The sequence below is a fragment of the Labrus mixtus genome, chromosome 14, assembly GCF_963584025.1.
Source record: "Labrus mixtus chromosome 14, fLabMix1.1, whole genome shotgun sequence".
Taxonomy (NCBI): Eukaryota; Metazoa; Chordata; class Actinopteri; order Labriformes; family Labridae; genus Labrus; species Labrus mixtus.
Window position 1 is genome coordinate 6,267,485 of NC_083625.1, and position 16,082 is coordinate 6,283,566.

At 40.6% G+C, this 16,082-nt stretch overlaps 2 protein-coding genes and 1 pseudogene across 2 annotated transcripts; 1 reads left to right on the forward strand and 2 right to left on the reverse strand.

Annotated features, from left to right (window-relative positions):
• The first annotated feature begins 920 nt into the window (after positions 1–920).
• Positions 921–7,477, forward strand: slc25a15b (solute carrier family 25 member 15b). The gene is made up of 7 exons (XM_061056518.1): positions 921–1,139; positions 2,811–2,909; positions 3,239–3,497; positions 3,598–3,735; positions 3,897–4,072; positions 4,253–4,411; positions 6,005–7,477. The coding sequence occupies exons 2-7, from the start codon at positions 2,855–2,857 to the stop codon at positions 6,124–6,126; spliced, it is 909 nt and encodes a 302-aa protein (XP_060912501.1). The 5' UTR covers positions 921–1,139; positions 2,811–2,854; the 3' UTR covers positions 6,127–7,477.
• A 117-nt stretch (positions 7,478–7,594) lies between these two features.
• On the reverse strand, positions 7,595–10,206 carry tm4sf21a (transmembrane 4 L six family member 21a). Its single transcript, XM_061056519.1, has 5 exons — positions 9,897–10,206; positions 9,460–9,525; positions 8,639–8,772; positions 7,985–8,168; positions 7,595–7,879 (listed from the first exon to the last, which is right to left on the reverse strand). The coding sequence occupies exons 1-5, from the start codon at positions 10,071–10,073 to the stop codon at positions 7,871–7,873; spliced, it is 570 nt and encodes a 189-aa protein (XP_060912502.1). The 5' UTR covers positions 10,074–10,206; the 3' UTR covers positions 7,595–7,870.
• A 1,864-nt stretch (positions 10,207–12,070) lies between these two features.
• LOC132988882 (transmembrane 4 L6 family member 4-like) lies at positions 12,071–14,243 on the reverse strand (annotated as a pseudogene).
• Between the last annotated feature and the right edge of the window lie 1,839 nt (positions 14,244–16,082).

Genomic DNA, 16,082 nt, shown 5'->3' on the forward strand with positions numbered 1-16,082 from the left:
TCATGTTGGGAGCTGTTCTGTGACATCATGGACACAAAGTAACAATGCTGCAGCTGAGTATTTGGGTTTCTAGGCAACAGCCTAGTTTTGTGTCTAGTTGACTTGAGGAGGAGCAAAAAAATACAACGTGTTGATTTTTACTTTTAACTATTATATTATGTTGGTATAAACGTAGTATAAAACAATGTCAGTGTGATTTTACTACTGTGATTTTTTTTCACAACAATACTGATATTCAGAAGGTCTACATTACAACATCTCAGCAGCGTGATGCTGCTTAATTTCAACAGCTTGTTGGCATGGCAACCCTAAATGCTAACCCTGACTAGGAGGTTGAAAAAAAAAAAAAAAAAAAAAAAAAAAAAATTATAAAAAAAAAAATTATAAAAAAAAAAAATAGTTTGACATTTTCGAAAACATAAAACAACCAGTCGGGGGTGCTGTATCACTCCACTTCTGTTCTGGAGGAAAGTTTATCGTGAAGGAGATGGAACATGAACCGGAAGTGTTAACGACCCTGCCGCTACGTGTCAAAGATCTTAAATTGTGTAGATCAAGCAGTGACTATCTGTGTATTATTGATCCTGAGCAATGTTTTTACAACGTACATTTTTATGAAACATTAAGAAAGACAAGTAATCATGCCTGCGAGGGGTTATGATTTTATTTGTTATAGTTCTCTATTGTTTGCACACGTGTACATTTACGTGAAAACGTTTCTTTTTATACAATATTTGTGTTCATTGACAGCTGTTTTAGTTATGTTCACTATCACTACACAATCATGACATTTGATTTCAGAGCAACTTTGAGAGACGCGAGGCTGGTTTTGATACCTGGTATTTCTGTCAGAGTGAGACCTCGCGTTTATCCATCATCTGGGGGGGTCATCATGAACGATACAACCTCCACCTTCTCCTCCTCAGCGTTATCAGTGATGGCCGATCCATTCATTGACCATCACCGGGTGCAAATGAGATAACACTGAGACAGAAGTTGAATTGTTGGAGCTGGTGGTGTAATGCAGTCACCCCTGGACGATGTTCTCCTCGGTCAGCAGCTCACTTTGTTAACGCTTCTGTCTGACAAACAAACTCTAACGCCACCTTACCAGCTGTTCTGTGAAGCTCTCCTGTAAGGTTTGTCTTTTTTTATTATTATTTATATACTTTAATTCAAAATCGGTTTTGAAACTTACAAAGTATGCTCGAAGGAAAACGCTCACTTTCATCCTTTTTTCATAACGTTTACTGTCGGTGAAGGCTTTCGCAGATGTGTCGTTTTAAAGATGTGTCGTTGCATCAGAAATAAAAGCATTTTGCTGCCCTCTAGTGGTAACTATGCAGAGAGGCCCGTCACCACACATCACCTTTATATCAGTGGAGGGAGCACAACGGAGTCCCAAAGGTGGAAATACGATTATTTAAATCTAGTTTAAGTGAAAGCTAATTTCTACAACAGACATATTTAAATACACGCTGATATCACAAAGTTGGACACTTTCATGATCACCTCAATTACTTAAACAGCACCTTTCAAAGTCAAGTCAAAGTCAAAGTCAACTTTATTGTCAATTTAAAAATATGCCAGACATACAGTGGAATCGAAATTGCGTTTGTCTCCGTCCCGCGGTGCAACACAACCAAAATACGGTAAAATAAGATAAAATAAAATGAGGTAAAAATAAGATAAATAATATTTACAGTAATAAATTCTAAATTGTGCAAAAGGTACAAAATGGTAAATAAAATAAAATGAGGTAAAAATAAGATAAATCATATTTACAGTAATAAATTCTAAATTGTGCAAAAGGTACAAAATGGTAAATAAAATTTAAAGAGAAAGTAAACTTGTGCAATGTGCAGTAAACTGAGTGTACTTTTGAATAGTTAGCTTCAGAGTTATTATTTAATTGAATTAATTTAACCTTTAATTTAATGTTTGCACTGCCTGTTATTTAATGTCTGTTTTTGATAACTCTGCACTATCTGCTTTTATTTTTTTTAAACATTGCTGTACATATATAAACAACACAACTTCAGAAGGTCAACACTTTTTTATTTTTTTATATTCAGGTCAAATTACAGATTTTTTCCTCAACTGTTTATAGGTTCTTGTTTAAATTACACTTTTTTTTTTATCTCTGCACGGGTTATGTACATTTCTTGTTATAAATCTATTTTTAATTGCACAGTTTAAGTTTGAGTCATCTAGGGGTATTCATTAAATCTTTTTTTCAGGTTAATATATATGTATGGGAGGGGGGGGTCGTGTTTTGTGGTTTAATTTGTAACAAATGTTTCATGTCATGTACGTCTTTGTAACCTGCTACTGGATGCTTTGAATTTCCCTCGGGATCAGTAAAGTATCTATCTATCTATATGTCCTTAGGGTGTCTAAACTACAGAGCATTGCATTTCACCATATTACACAACAGACAGTTAGAAATTAATTACCTTGTTTTTCAGAAATACTTCAAAGTTCCCCAGCTTCTGCAGTGCAAATACAAACTTGTTATTTGTAATATCTAAAAGGAAAAAGTTACCTTTTTATGATACATGGCATTTACTTTGTTTCTGTACGTGTCCCTTTTATAGCTCACTGTAAATAATTACTGCTGCCTCCAATAAGCGCAGGTTTTATTGTAGTGGACTTTCTGACTTCTATGGCTTCTGCAGGCTGCTAGGCGCGGATCGCTCTGGTGAAAAACAACGTGATTTTCACAGCTCCAGTGGGATATTTGCTGATTGCTGATTTTATTCTGTAAGTGGAGTTAGTAGGTCAACTTTACATTCTTTGTGTTTCACCAGGTAGCTGTGCTGGTGAAGAAATATCCAGCAATTCCTTGAACACCATGGCCCCACACCCGGTGGTCCAGGCCATCATCGACCTCTCGGCAGGAGCCGTAGGTAACTACAGCGCTCGCATGACCAGCAGACTACCAAAGAGTACACCTTGTGCACATTGTTTCCTCAATCAAACAACCCTGCTGCTTTTCCACTGCGTTTACTGAACCTCTCTAGCTACGGCTGACCTTTCAGCAGATTTTGATGACACCCTTGTTTTTCCGGCTCATTTCTCTCATTGACTGGTTTATACTGCTCAGTGGAGTGAAGTCTTTCATTACCACTATTTTTTTTTTGCCTCTTTTGATTGTTCTGTAGTATGTTAAAAGGAGTTGTCTTCTAATTTCTTTAGTTGACAGTTTTTTTCTTTTTGTCACCGTCTCTCCTCTAAGGGGGAGCAGCATGCGTCTTTAGCGGGCAGCCTCTGGACACGGCTAAGGTCAAGATGCAGACCTTCCCCACGCTGTACAAGGGTTTCCTCGACTGCATCACGTCCACCTACAAGCAGGTGGGTCTGCGCGGCCTCTACCAGGGCACCACGCCGGCACTCATGGCCAACATCGCCGAGAACTCTGTCCTCTTCATGAGCTACGGCTTCTGCCAGCAGGTCATCCGCTTCACGTCTGGCCTGCACAACGAAGCTGTGCTGAGGTAGGAGGATGTCAACCGGGCTGTCCTTTAGCGTACTCTGAGAAAAACCACACACGGCTGTCCTCCAACTGTTCTCTGTTTATCCGTCTCCCTGCATTAGTGACGTGCAGAAAGCCTGCGCGGGTTCAGTAGCATCCATCTTCTCCTCGCTCGTACTCTGCCCTACTGAGCTCGTCAAGTGTCGCCTGCAAGCCATGTATGAAATGGAGGCGTCAGGCAAGATTGCCAAGAGCCAGAAGTAAGTGGTTTTTGTATAACTACGCTTTGTGTATAATTTACTGACATTGCACAATATGGGTTTATACTGTAATTAGCAGAAGAAGTCATGATGAAAAAATAAATGGAGATAGAGAATGCGTGTGCGAGATCAAGCTAATTGTTCCCCTGCTCCGTCTGCAGCACAGTGTGGTCGGTGGTGAAATCCATTATGAGGACCGAGGGAGCAACGGGCTTTTTCCAGGGTCTGACCCCGACTATAGCCAGAGAGGTCCCGGGTTACTTCTGCTTCTTCGGTGCCTACGAGCTCTGCCGCACATCCTTCGCCGACTACATGAAATGTGACAAAGACGACATAGGTAACTGCAGAAAGTCCGACCCCTCGTAACCAACGGGGCGAGTTCGCGCAATAAAATCCATCATACCGGGTGTGAAATCTGGGTTGGCAGCGATAAGCGACGTTTGCATTCAGTTTCGACTCCTCGTGCAAACAGTATCTGTGCGTTAATGTTTAACTGTGTCCCTGTGCATGTCAAAAGGTGTGGCTCCCATAGTGTTCAGCGGAGGATTGGGAGGGGCGTGCCTGTGGCTGGTGGTCTATCCCATGGACTGCGTCAAGTCTCGGATCCAGGTCATGTCGATGACGGGCAAGCAGGCGGGGTTTTTCAAAACCTTCATGACGATTGCACGGACGGAAGGTAGGTGGAAGTTGGGCTGGATGATGTGCTGGGGGGAAAAAAATGAACCTTTATTGTTAAGAAGGGTTCAAATTTTAGGTGCTATCACCATGGGGGGGGCATCGGGTCAGGATGCAGGAATCCAACAAGACTTGATTTTTATTTAACAGGTTTATTTCTTTTCAAGTTAGGTGAATCATGAGGGTAACAGAGGGATTGAACATCCATGCTGAAAAGACAAATTAAAATACTATTAGTACAATAAACAAGTCAAATTACATGACTTTCTGAAAGGAAATAAAGATAAATGAACCTTTTATTTAACCAGATAAAGAACCCATTGAGATCAGGATCTCTTTCACAAGGGTGACCTGGCCAAGAGGTCAGCAGCACATGTCAAAAGAACAGTTGCAATGAAGTGACAGTACAGATTAACAACATCGTGTTTTCAATAAAGAGAAAGTGCGGGAGCTGTGACACAACAGTGAAACAACAATTTAAGATTTTAAAAACACAGGCACTGTGCGATGGTCTCACGCTGTCCGTCCCTCGAGATAGAACGGAAAGCTCCACGTGGAATAAGTTCAGGGAGTTTTAATTCAGTCTGTAGAGTGTTCCATGCCGACGGGGGCAGCAAAGCTGAAAGCTCTTTTTTCCTGATTCAGTCCTGACCCGAGGAACAGATAGAACAAGTGTAGTACAGGAACGCAGGGCATAGCGACTGCTTGTTCTCTGCAATAAAGCACACAAATATAAAAGGAATCAAGCCTAGAAGAGCCTTATAAATTAGGGTCAGCCAATGTGCGTGTCTGCGTGCACTCAAAGAAGGCAAGTTCGATTTCAAACACAATTCACAATGGTGGGCGAGACGACTGCAGCCAGTGACAAGTCTCAGTGCCGAATGAAAAATAGCGTCCAAGGACTTGAGACGTTTGGATGACGCACTCAAATAAAGCACGTCCCCGTAGTCAAGAATGGGCAAGAAGGTCGCTGTCACTCATCTCTTTCTGACCCTGAGAGAGGAGCAGGTTCTATTTCTAAAAAAAGAACCCAAGCTTCACGCGAAGTTTAGTGACCAGATTATTGATATGAGCTTTAAATGAAAGCTCCTGATCTAGGATAAAACCAGAGTACCTGCTCTATGGGTTTTCCTTTAGATGTTACAATATTTGTAATGTTCTGTGGTAGCACCTTTGTATGAGGGAAAACCATGAGCTTCATTTTATCTGTATAAATAAAGTGCTTAGGACAAATTAAAATAGACTAGTAAGTAATAGTATATACTAAGAGACTAATAGTAACTAAAATAGGAGTGAAAGCCACCTTACCGTTGCTGAACTGCCGCCCCATGTGAGGATGAAAACATGAGTGCAAGGGAGTGCAGGCTTAAATCAGGAGTAGGCAGGTGAATTCAATCTAATTAATTAGTGACAGAGTGCAAACGACAACCAATCAAGGGGGAGAGGAGAGAGTGAGAAACCAGGAAGTGTACTAAAGGAGGTGCGGTAGGAAAAGAGAGGAAGTGAAAGGAAACACAAATAGTGATCTTTACTACATTTCTGCTGTTTGGATGATCTTGTCAGGATGTGATCTCCGTTGTTGGTTTCTGTTCAGGTGTGAGGGCTCTCTACTCCGGTCTGACCCCCACCATGATCCGCACCTTCCCCGCCAACGGGGCTCTTTTCCTGGGTTATGAAGTCAGCAGGAAGCTCATGATGAAGCAGTTTGACAGCTAAAGTGTGCTGACCACCGACGGTGAACTGGGAGGGACGTGTCACAGCCACATGAGCTCGTCAGAAAGCTTTTTACGAACACGTTACGTTTCTCTTTCCTGCTTTTGATAAAGTGACTCTGAAAGTGCCACACTCCTTCTCATTTCACGCTACGAAGAAACTATTTCAACAGAGTAGAAGGTAAACGGACTTGAGCTTGTGTAGCGCTTTTCCACAGCAGCTCACACCTACTCATTCACACACTGATGGCAGATGGTTGCTAAGTAGTGAGACCGTCAGATAAGTAAATAACCTCATTCGTACACCGCTGACGAAGCAGCAGGAGGAATCAAGTGTCTTGCCCAGGGACACATCAGATATGTTGCCGCAGGAGCCGGGGATCGAACCCTCGACCTTCCGGTTGAGAGACGACGAATCTACCAACTGACCCACAGCTGAGTGTTAACATCATTTCACTCCTTTATAATGATTTACTTTTATAGATTTGATGTTTCTTTTAACACTCCAAAAAAGACAAGATAGCATAGTGTTGACAAATCTTAGCTAACCTTTTTTTTTTTTTTTTTTTTTTTTTAAGGATTTCTCAAGACTCGAGTTAATTATTTTATGTCTACCTCAACAAATCATTCTCAGAAAAAAAACAAAAAAACAATTCTGCCAGTCATTTCAAATAATTATTTACTTATTCTGTGTCAGTATACGAGAACATTTGCACAAACTGAAAACAAACCCTGTTAGGTTTTAAAAGCTAAGCTAACTCAATTCTGTTTTGAAATGTGAAGCGGCATATACTCACTTTTTCTAAGCTGCCAGAAAGGTTGGGATGATGATTTATACTTTGAAATGTGGGATTGTTCTCAGACGAGTATACGCACCTCCGTTATTGATCACGCAGGGGCTTTACGTCTCAGCTTTGACTGAAGCCTCACGTTGCCTCGTCCTCATGACAAACCTCAGTCACAGCCAGCAAACACTTTGAAAAACAAAGATGTCAACCTTGTTTATTTTATCATCCTGACCCTTCTTTTTTTCTTGTGTGTTGAAGTTACATAACCACTCCTGTGAGACCCAGTGTTTGCCTTTGAATCACTACATTTAGCCTTTTTTTTTGTTAATGTTTGACATGTATTGTTCTTGTACAAATCCATGAAAATAATCAGCTGCCTTCAGTGAATGTGCCATTTGCAGTTTTGCAGTTTTTTCCCCCCCGTGATAAGAGGCTTGAATTTCAGACATCTTCCTTTAAAGTTGTTTTATTAATGTCAGCATTTTAGACCACTAACAATTTATGATAAAACTCTTAATGTTTGTAAAAGATGATGTAGTGATAAAAACCTACATTAAAGGTGTCGTGGAAGAATAAACGTGTCCTGTGTTTTATTTCAGCTTCTTCTTATTCTTACTGTAACGTCAAATAAACCAAGTGATTGATATCTAACACTGCATACATTATAACACGACACAGTTTAAATTGTGTTAAAATCCATTTTATTTTTTAAAAAAATTACCCATTTTATTAACATGGATAATTGCTAATGCTGTGCCATTTTAACAACATACTTCAACATGATCCAGATATTCCAGATATGTGTCTTTTATAAAGAAGTGCAAAGCATCATATACACATAGAAAGTATAAAAATCTGAAGAAACACTTTGAGCAATCATTTCAATGTGAATATTGTGTGCAATGTGGACAGTACTGTGCTCTGTCTTCCAGCAGGGGGCACTAGACAACCGTCAGGACCTCACAGTGGCTGTAAGAGAAAAACAAATGGAAAGAAAGGCGAAGTTCAGACACACCAACACTTCTTTTTTTTTTTTTTCTTTCACAGGAGGGTTGTGATTCCATTTCAGCTTACCCCCTTGTTGCATGTTCCACACAGGCACCCAAAGAGCCCGTTGATCATCTGAATGGCACAGAGGATCAGCTGCAGGCAGCTGGTGGCCAGCAAGGTAGCGAACAGTCCAATGTGGAACTCCACAATGTTCTCAGGTGATGTGCACACGCCCCACCAGGTTTTGTCAGTCAGGTAACTCCGGTCCCTACGTGCACCAGAAGAAAGATTATAGATTGGATTCGATGTCTTTGTTGTCCCAGAGCGGCAACTTGTTTTGCAACAAAAGCCCACACAAGCTGTACGCAGCATATTAAATGCACAAAGATATACATGCAATACATAACTCACATAGACGTCATCATGATAGATGTGCAATGAGACATGTAGTTCAACACTCAATAATAATATATACAACAAAAACAATGCCTACAGCTCATATAAACGACCAGCTGCTGATTGAGCATATGACCTAAGATGTGTGTTTGAATCTCCTCCCTGGTAGCAGAAGTCTAAACTCTGCAGAGGCTGGTGAGGGTTGAGCGGCTCTTACTCGATAAACACGGCCAAGATCGTTCAAGTCATTCAATCTTCTGACAAAGTTTATCCCCCAATTTCCCAGTAGAGGGTCTCAAACTGGAGACATGTAACTGTGATTTACCCGGTATAGTTACTCACCCGTCTTTAAAAGGTGTCGTCCACACCAGTAGAATTTTGCACAGAGGTCCATTCTGCAGACCGAGCACTGCCACAAGGAAGCTGTACAGAGCGCCGGCCACTCCCACTGCAGCCAATGCAATGGACAAGAACATCTACAGGATTGAAATGATAAACAGACATATTTCCAGGGAAAGTTGATTCATACTGGACTCTCCCCATGCTTTCACTCCTCCCAACATTTTTTTTTTTTTTTGGGGTGCGTTATATTGTACCATGAATTGAAAGGAAACAGGCTCTGAGACATGCAGACATTTGTTTCCTTCCACACATTCCTCACAGTTATTCTGTCCATGTTTGGTTTTGCCAACAGAAACAAGAGAAACAGCTAAACCCAATATTTCACAGCAGCCTGCTAAAAGTGACATTTTTTTGTTTCCATTTTTTGTTTCCATTTTTTTCTCAGTATTATTTTTGGAGTTAGATTTCTTTATTTTGAAAACCTTTAACCACTGTGTGTTTGGCCGTTGGTGTGGCTTTACCACAGATTGTGTTATCTTATCTACACAAACGAGATGAACAACAATGGTTGAGTGATGATTTAACATGCAGCATACTATTATATATATATAGTTAGTCATAAACTAAAGTGTGACAGAGCTCCGTTACACCCTTAAATCAATACATTTCTCTGTCTTACTTTAACTGTTACCATGTGTATGTATCATCATATTACCATTATGTATTTCCAGTGATTGACGTTGTGTTTGTCTTGTGAATGATTTTATTTGAAGCCCAATGAAATGAACATCTCATACAGTGTGTGGCTCTGACTGACTCACCCCACAGCGATTTCCACAGCAGCCCTTTTTTCCAGTCAAGTGGATGTAGAGTGCTGGCATCAACACCTGAAGGAGGACAGAGGGGTTAACAGTTTACAGAAGATTCACTTCAATCAACATGTGTTTCCTTAATCTGGATAACTGAGAACTTGTAGAAGATGTTAAAAGATAAACATTGCAGAAATCAGTTAGTGGATGATTTTTTCCCCCCGTAAGCTGCATTAGACTTGTTAGAAATGAAATCTTTAGTACGAATTTAATTACTCCCAAAAGATAATAATAAGGTAGACAACAATAAACCTTGTATGTGCCACTTTTTTTCTTTTTACATTTCTCACTAACTTACAGGCTTCTAATATTTCAGTCAGGGTTTTACAGCAGCTTTGAACATACAGAGTCACACTCTTCAGTCACAGGCAGGAGATGATCTAACTTACCATTAGACCCCCTCCGATGAGGCCCCCCATGTACTTCACCTCCTCTGTAATGTTTCCATCTTTGGCATACTTGATGTCCCCGCCCGGAAAGAACAGCACTATGTTACAGATGATGGATATGGCTGCTAACGGGTACAGAGCCACAGCGATGAAACGGGAACACGCTCCTGTACACATGTTTGCAGAGAGAAAACAAAAAAAAACTAACTGCAGTGAAAGTTGCTCCGAAAGTCTGAGGGGGAAAAAAAACCTTTCCTGTTTTGAGAGAGAAGTTGTGCGCTGCCCGACCCAAAGAGGGAAATTAGTTTTCAGTGAAATGGGAGTGGTGTTAGGGGGCGTATTGGCAGGCTGATAACATTGACAAACAGAGACGGGGATAGGCTGAAGGAGTATCTGTGACTCACTCTATTGAATCTTTGGGACACAAGGCAGGGTCTGTTGAGTTAAAGAGTAGACGTGCATATTGTGGTTAAAAGATGTGAATGCATTCTGGTCCTCTGAGTCAGACAGTGATATTGACAGCCACACCAAAGCTGTTATCAATTTAACAACTCAGTTTCTTGTATTTGTCAAATAATCACAGTCAGAGCTCCTTCAGTGTTTGTGGAGGACCGCTGAGAAAGCAGAGGTTTTCTGTTGAATCTCCTCGGTTTGCATACAGTCCTCTTGTGATGTATTGTTGACATTGGGAGTGCAGGATCACTGCATGTTAGACTTTAAACCTGTGGCAGCATGCCTGCCTGTGAGGAACAATGTGTCATTGACACGGACTGCAAAACACTGATAAATGTTCACATTGTGGAGGGTGAATACTCACAGGGAAGGGAGCATTCTTTGGTTTCTCAAGGGAGCCATTGACCGAAGCCCGATTCTGTAAGTGAGTGGAAAGAATTGGTAAATTGGAGAGGGGGAAAAAAAAAAAGGAGAAGGAAAAGGACAAGCCTCCCAAAACATGTGGTGTCTCTTAGCAACGCCTGGGCGAGGTTGTTTTCCAACACAGCGGTTGTAAAAGCGTACTGCTGAATTTGATTTTCCTTTAAGATGTATGTGGAAGGTGTGGCTCCCACTGTGGGGAGAAGAACGGTATTGATCCGTTATTTAATGCAACACAACCTCTGACTCTTGAACAAGTAAGACCCAGAATAACTTCAAATGGGTGCATTTTGTTCCCTCTGTGTCCCAGGTTCTGATCCATTCATTCATTGTAGAAGTAGAAGAAGTGCTAGTCGTATATTTTGGTCGGCATTAACAATTTCAAAAAATTGCAATTACAAATAAATACATGTTGTGATTAAACCAACTGAAAAGCTTTAGGCTGAAGCTTTTGTGAACCCTTTTCAGATGACATATTCAGTGAGGCAACCCTTTGAAGAAGACACAACCAATTATTTCACAACTTATTGTCGTATTTTATCTTTGTGTTTGTGTGTATCACCTTATTTTTTAGTCGTTTTTAAAAACATATTTTGGGAAAAACACATTTTCAATTCTTTATTAAAACTATTCAGCAGGTTTACACCTTTGACAGAAACACAGATACACTCATCTGTCCATTGTAAACATGCAGTGAAAGGATCGTAATGAGTTCATTGGAACAAAGACACGTGATGATTCAGTTTGAACATAAATAGAAATGAAGGAGATGGAGTAGTTTGTGATCTCTATCTGTAAGTTTATATGAAGACGTTTTAAGTTTATATGAGATCTGAGACAACACTGAAACATTTCTTTGGCGATAAGAGCTGGCACAGTATCAAGTGAATATAACCGCAACAAAACCTCACCGACCATTCAAGTTTTCCGGCCGTGTCTGCTTTTGGGTCAACATTAAACAAACCTTAACATTAAAGGAGACATTGAAGAAAGAGACACACGTGTTTTATTTTTTTAACATAAAAGTACATTAAGCAAAAAAAGATTTAGCTGACGCTGAAGCAGTGTATCAGCAGATTTAAACTAATATTAAATCATAGCATTAAATATAAATAATATATATGAACAGGGGCGTCGTAGTGGGGGGAAAAGTGGGACTGACTACCCAGGGCCCTAGTGGGGAGGGGGGCCCTTCATGGGCCTGAAATAAAAATCTATTTCTTATTTCGCTTTTTTCTCTAAGTTATAAATGCAATAAGATGTGAAGTCTCTCTAAAAGGCCCTCTCCCCCCCTTCTGAATGCGCAGAGTGGTTTAGTCCTCCCACCACCTCTGGACTGGATTGATCTTTCAGCGGTCAGTCGAGTCAAGAGTGAGAGATGTGGCAGGCTGCAGATTAAACCAGATGTTAGAGGAACATCGTTTGGATCATATCTGTGTTTTATGTATAAATATATCTTATTAATCCCCTTCATAGATACGATTTCATACAACCTTATTTTATAAAAATATTACATTGTTACACTCAAAAAGAGTCCACTTTGGAGCTATATTTAGCGTCTTTCCCAACGAGCTACAGTAACATATTTGCCGCTACTTCTGCCCAAAAAACAACATTTTGAACGTCAGGTGAGACAAATTATAATGCAGTGTAAGAAGAATTAAAGTGTAGAAATTGTAGAAATTCTCTGGGTTTAGTTTGGGCCATGGTAGGGGCCCTATGTGAGATCTTTACATGGGGCCCGGAGTTCCTGGCGACGCCCCCTGTATATGAATATATTTCATATTAACCATATTATAAGCATGTATTCTTCCTACCCCTGTGATCTTTTCCACATCTACTGTTACACTGCAGCCGTGTGATGAATTATGAAATGCACTCAAGCAGTCAGAGACAATGTCAATTTGGAGCTTTATGTTTAATGCAGATCAGGTTGATAGCAGTGGAGGAAATGAAGCTCTTCATCTGTAGTATAAACGTCAATGTTCAGATGCCTCCTCACCAATAATGTACGGTTCCTATAAGGAAAAATTAACATAAAAATAAATTCAAATTTTGTAGATGTAAGAAATATGTGAATTTAAATATCTTAACGCAGCACAGATAACAAAACGTCCTCGTTGTCTTTCTTTACCTTTTTGCTGTTGCCGGTCCCACACATGCAGCCGAAGAGGCCGTTGATGATCTGAGACGCACAGAGCAGCACCTGCAGGAAGCTGGATGCCATCAGGGTGACGAACAGTCCGATGTTGAACTGCACCACGTTTGTTGGCTCTGTGCAGTCACCCCAAGACTCTGAGGTAGGTCAGGTAGGTCCAGTTACTGTGCAGAGGATGAGACTCATGAAAAAGCAAAACCAGAGCATCATTCAGTCAAATCATCACAGAGCCATTTGTGTTTGTCACCTGTGTTTGAAAGGTGTAGTCAAACCGAGCAATGCCACGATGAAACTGTACAGGGCGCCAGCTGCTCCTGCTGCAGCGAAGACGATGGATACGAACATCTGCAGGAGGAAATGAACGACATTTTGATGTTTTGGCTGCTAATTCAATCATGTAGTTTTTTTTTGTCTCTTATTCTAAGCATTTTGCACAACACTGTAACTCATAAACGTCATTAATTCCTGGTTTGGAAAAAGAGAAAAGCAGAAATGTGCTGAGCTGTCAGCTGTGGTTCTGATGATTTGGCATTCATGATCATGTCTTTCTCAAGAAGTGTTGCGCGAGGTCGATTCAGTGTCAGTAGAAATGTTTGTCATTAACTTCTGAGAATTTCTCTGCTTCACTGCCAGGCACACTTGATGATTAAATCTTATTCTGACATCCAGTGTTTACTGAGCTCCTGGAAAGTTTGTCTCTGACTGGTTGCGGTTTCCCACAGCAACCTTGCTCTCCAGTCCGGCTGATGTAAAGAGCTGGGATCAACACCTGCGTGGATTAGTGTGAAACATGTTCACCATGGTTCATAAAACGTGGCTGAAACATACAAGCGCTTATGAAACGTTGCAGAAGTCGTTTTACAAAGTAGGGGAAAATTATGACATTAAGTGTTGTTGTAATTTATTTAATCACACATATTTAACATTAAGATCCAACACAGCCATCAGAGGTGTGTAAAATCTGCACAAGCATGTTCACAGCAGCCTTAAATCCAGAGTCCACACCCTTCAGTCAAAGATAACTCACCATGAAACCCCTTCCGATGGCTCCCCCCATGTAATACACCTCCTCCGTAAGGTGTCCATCTTTGGCGTACTTGACGTCCCAACCTGGAAAAAACAACACTGTGTTGCAGATGATGGATATGAGCATGAACGGGTACAGAGTCAGGGCAATGCAACGAGAACATTTTCCAGAACACATGTTGGCAGAGAGAAATCTAACGATCTGCTGTACAACCTCTTGTTCATTTGGGTTTTGACTGAGATCCTTCCTGTTTTCAGAGAAAGAAAACTCCTTGAACTTAACCACACAGACATGTATTCACTGTTAGCCTCACTCTATTAATTACAGTGAGCTGAATGACTTGCATATGTTTTTTGTTTTTTTTTGTACATTTTTAATTGTTTAAGTTGTTTGTTCTAAAATGGTGAGAGGAATCAATACCATGAACCACATAAAACTCCAGACGTTAGGTGTGTAAAAATGTGTGTTCAAATTCACACAATAACTGTGCAACAATGTATTTAAGTAGTCTCCACTATTCTAGTGTTAAAAGGCAGACTGTGTTTTAAAGAATCACTTATTCTGGGTTGAATGGTTTCATCCCAGTGTGGGCTCAAAAGAGACTTTTGGGTGTGTCAGTATTGCAGCCTACCTTGATGAATAAATGGATAGATAGATGGATGGATGGACAAATGGATGGGTGGATGGGTGGATGGACTTTATTGAAGTAGTATTAAACAAAGTTGGAAACACACTATGTTCAAACAAAGCAATAAACCTGATGGGTCGAACGTGTTAACATTTATTTATTCATTTATTATTATTTTTATTTATATATCTAATTGTTTTTATTTAAGATTATTAACACATGTAAGGCATACAGTATAGAAAACGAATAAAAGCACATGTGTGGCTGTGGTAGAAACATGTAGGGAAAGGCCAAACAGTAAAAGTCTACAAGTTAATCAGTAATGTTTGTATTTACACATTAATGGCTTTTCTGACTTTTGATAGTTTCCTATTCACTATAATGTAAAACCTACCAAAACAAACTGGAGAGGGGCTTTTTTCTAATTATGTAATGGTGCATCTTGTTCACAGGCAGGAAGGAAGCTGCGGCTTTGGCAGCTGAATCTGCTCGAGCGTTACCTAGAGACACCGGATCTCGGCCAGGTGTGTGCAGTACATTTGCAAACAGCAATACTAGCTGGTAGGAGGATGGCGTCTAACAAAGCTGCAACTTTGTGATGGTGCAAAATGGGTTTACCATCTGATTTGAGAAATTTGCGATGTTTCCAAAGGGCTCCAAAATCATGCACAACTCCAAACGCGTAGCGAGAGTCTGTGTAGATCAGGGGTTCCCAAACTTTTCAGGTCGTGACCCCCAAAATAAGGGTGACAGAAACTGGGGACCCCCCACTGTTCTTTAAGGTGGTTAGTTAGGTATACAACGTAGCGACAGCCACGCACACACTCTAATAAACCTATCCAAAAACTAGGAACACAAAATAACACAACAGCCTAAAAGAATTAAAAATGTCATTTCCATTTCACTTAATGATACTGTCTTATATGACATTGGACTACTTTTTGTATATTTACAAAAATGGTAAAAATATATATTTATGCACTTTTAATTTTTTATGGAAGGCATCTCGCGACCCCCCTCTTGGTGGCTGGTGACCCACCTTGGGGTCCCGACCCCCACTTTGGGAACCACTGGTGTAGATGGTAACAGTTTTGCCTTTTGCCTTTTTGCAGGCTTCAGTCAGGGCCACCAGTTCTGCTGAGCAATGAGAAGGCAGAGGAGAGGAACAAACAACAGAAACATCATCAACAACAGAAAATCCTGCATGGGCTGGAAAGCAAACCAAAACTGGGAGTCTTTCTGAACGGGGATAGAGAAAAAAGCATTAGACAGGTCCACAACGGAAAACCATTTAGCAGAAGAGGGAATCTGGCTGAGAATAGTGTATGGATTGGGAACATTAGGAGTAGGGGCGATGATGGCAGAGTTTACAGCTTGTAGGTCCTGCACAAAACGCCATTCTGTGGGCTGTCCAGCAGGACGGATCTTTTTTTACTGGAAAGATCGGAGTCTGTACTGGTGAATCTTCACATGGAATAATAATTCCAGCCTCGAGGAGAG

Bases quoted from the DNA above. Each gene is read 5' to 3' on its own strand.
- slc25a15b (XM_061056518.1), top strand. From the start codon at position 2,855: ATGGCCCCACACCCGGTGGTCCAGGCCATCATCGACCTCTCGGCAGGA. The intron at 3,498-3,597 runs GTAGGAGGATGT...TCCCTGCATTAG, and splicing joins CACAACGAAGCTGTGCTGAG to TGACGTGCAGAAAGCCTGCG. The intron at 3,736-3,896 runs GTAAGTGGTTTT...CTCCGTCTGCAG, and splicing joins AAGATTGCCAAGAGCCAGAA to CACAGTGTGGTCGGTGGTGA.
- tm4sf21a (XM_061056519.1), bottom strand. From the start codon at position 10,073: ATGTGTACAGGAGCGTGTTCCCGTTTCATCGCTGTGGCTCTGTACCCG. The intron at 9,526-9,896 runs GTAAGTTAGATC...GTCCTCCTTCAG, and splicing joins TCATCGGAGGGGGTCTAATG to GTGTTGATGCCAGCACTCTA. The intron at 8,169-8,638 runs GTGAGTAACTAT...TGGTGCACGTAG, and splicing joins ACGACACCTTTTAAAGACGG to GGACCGGAGTTACCTGACTG.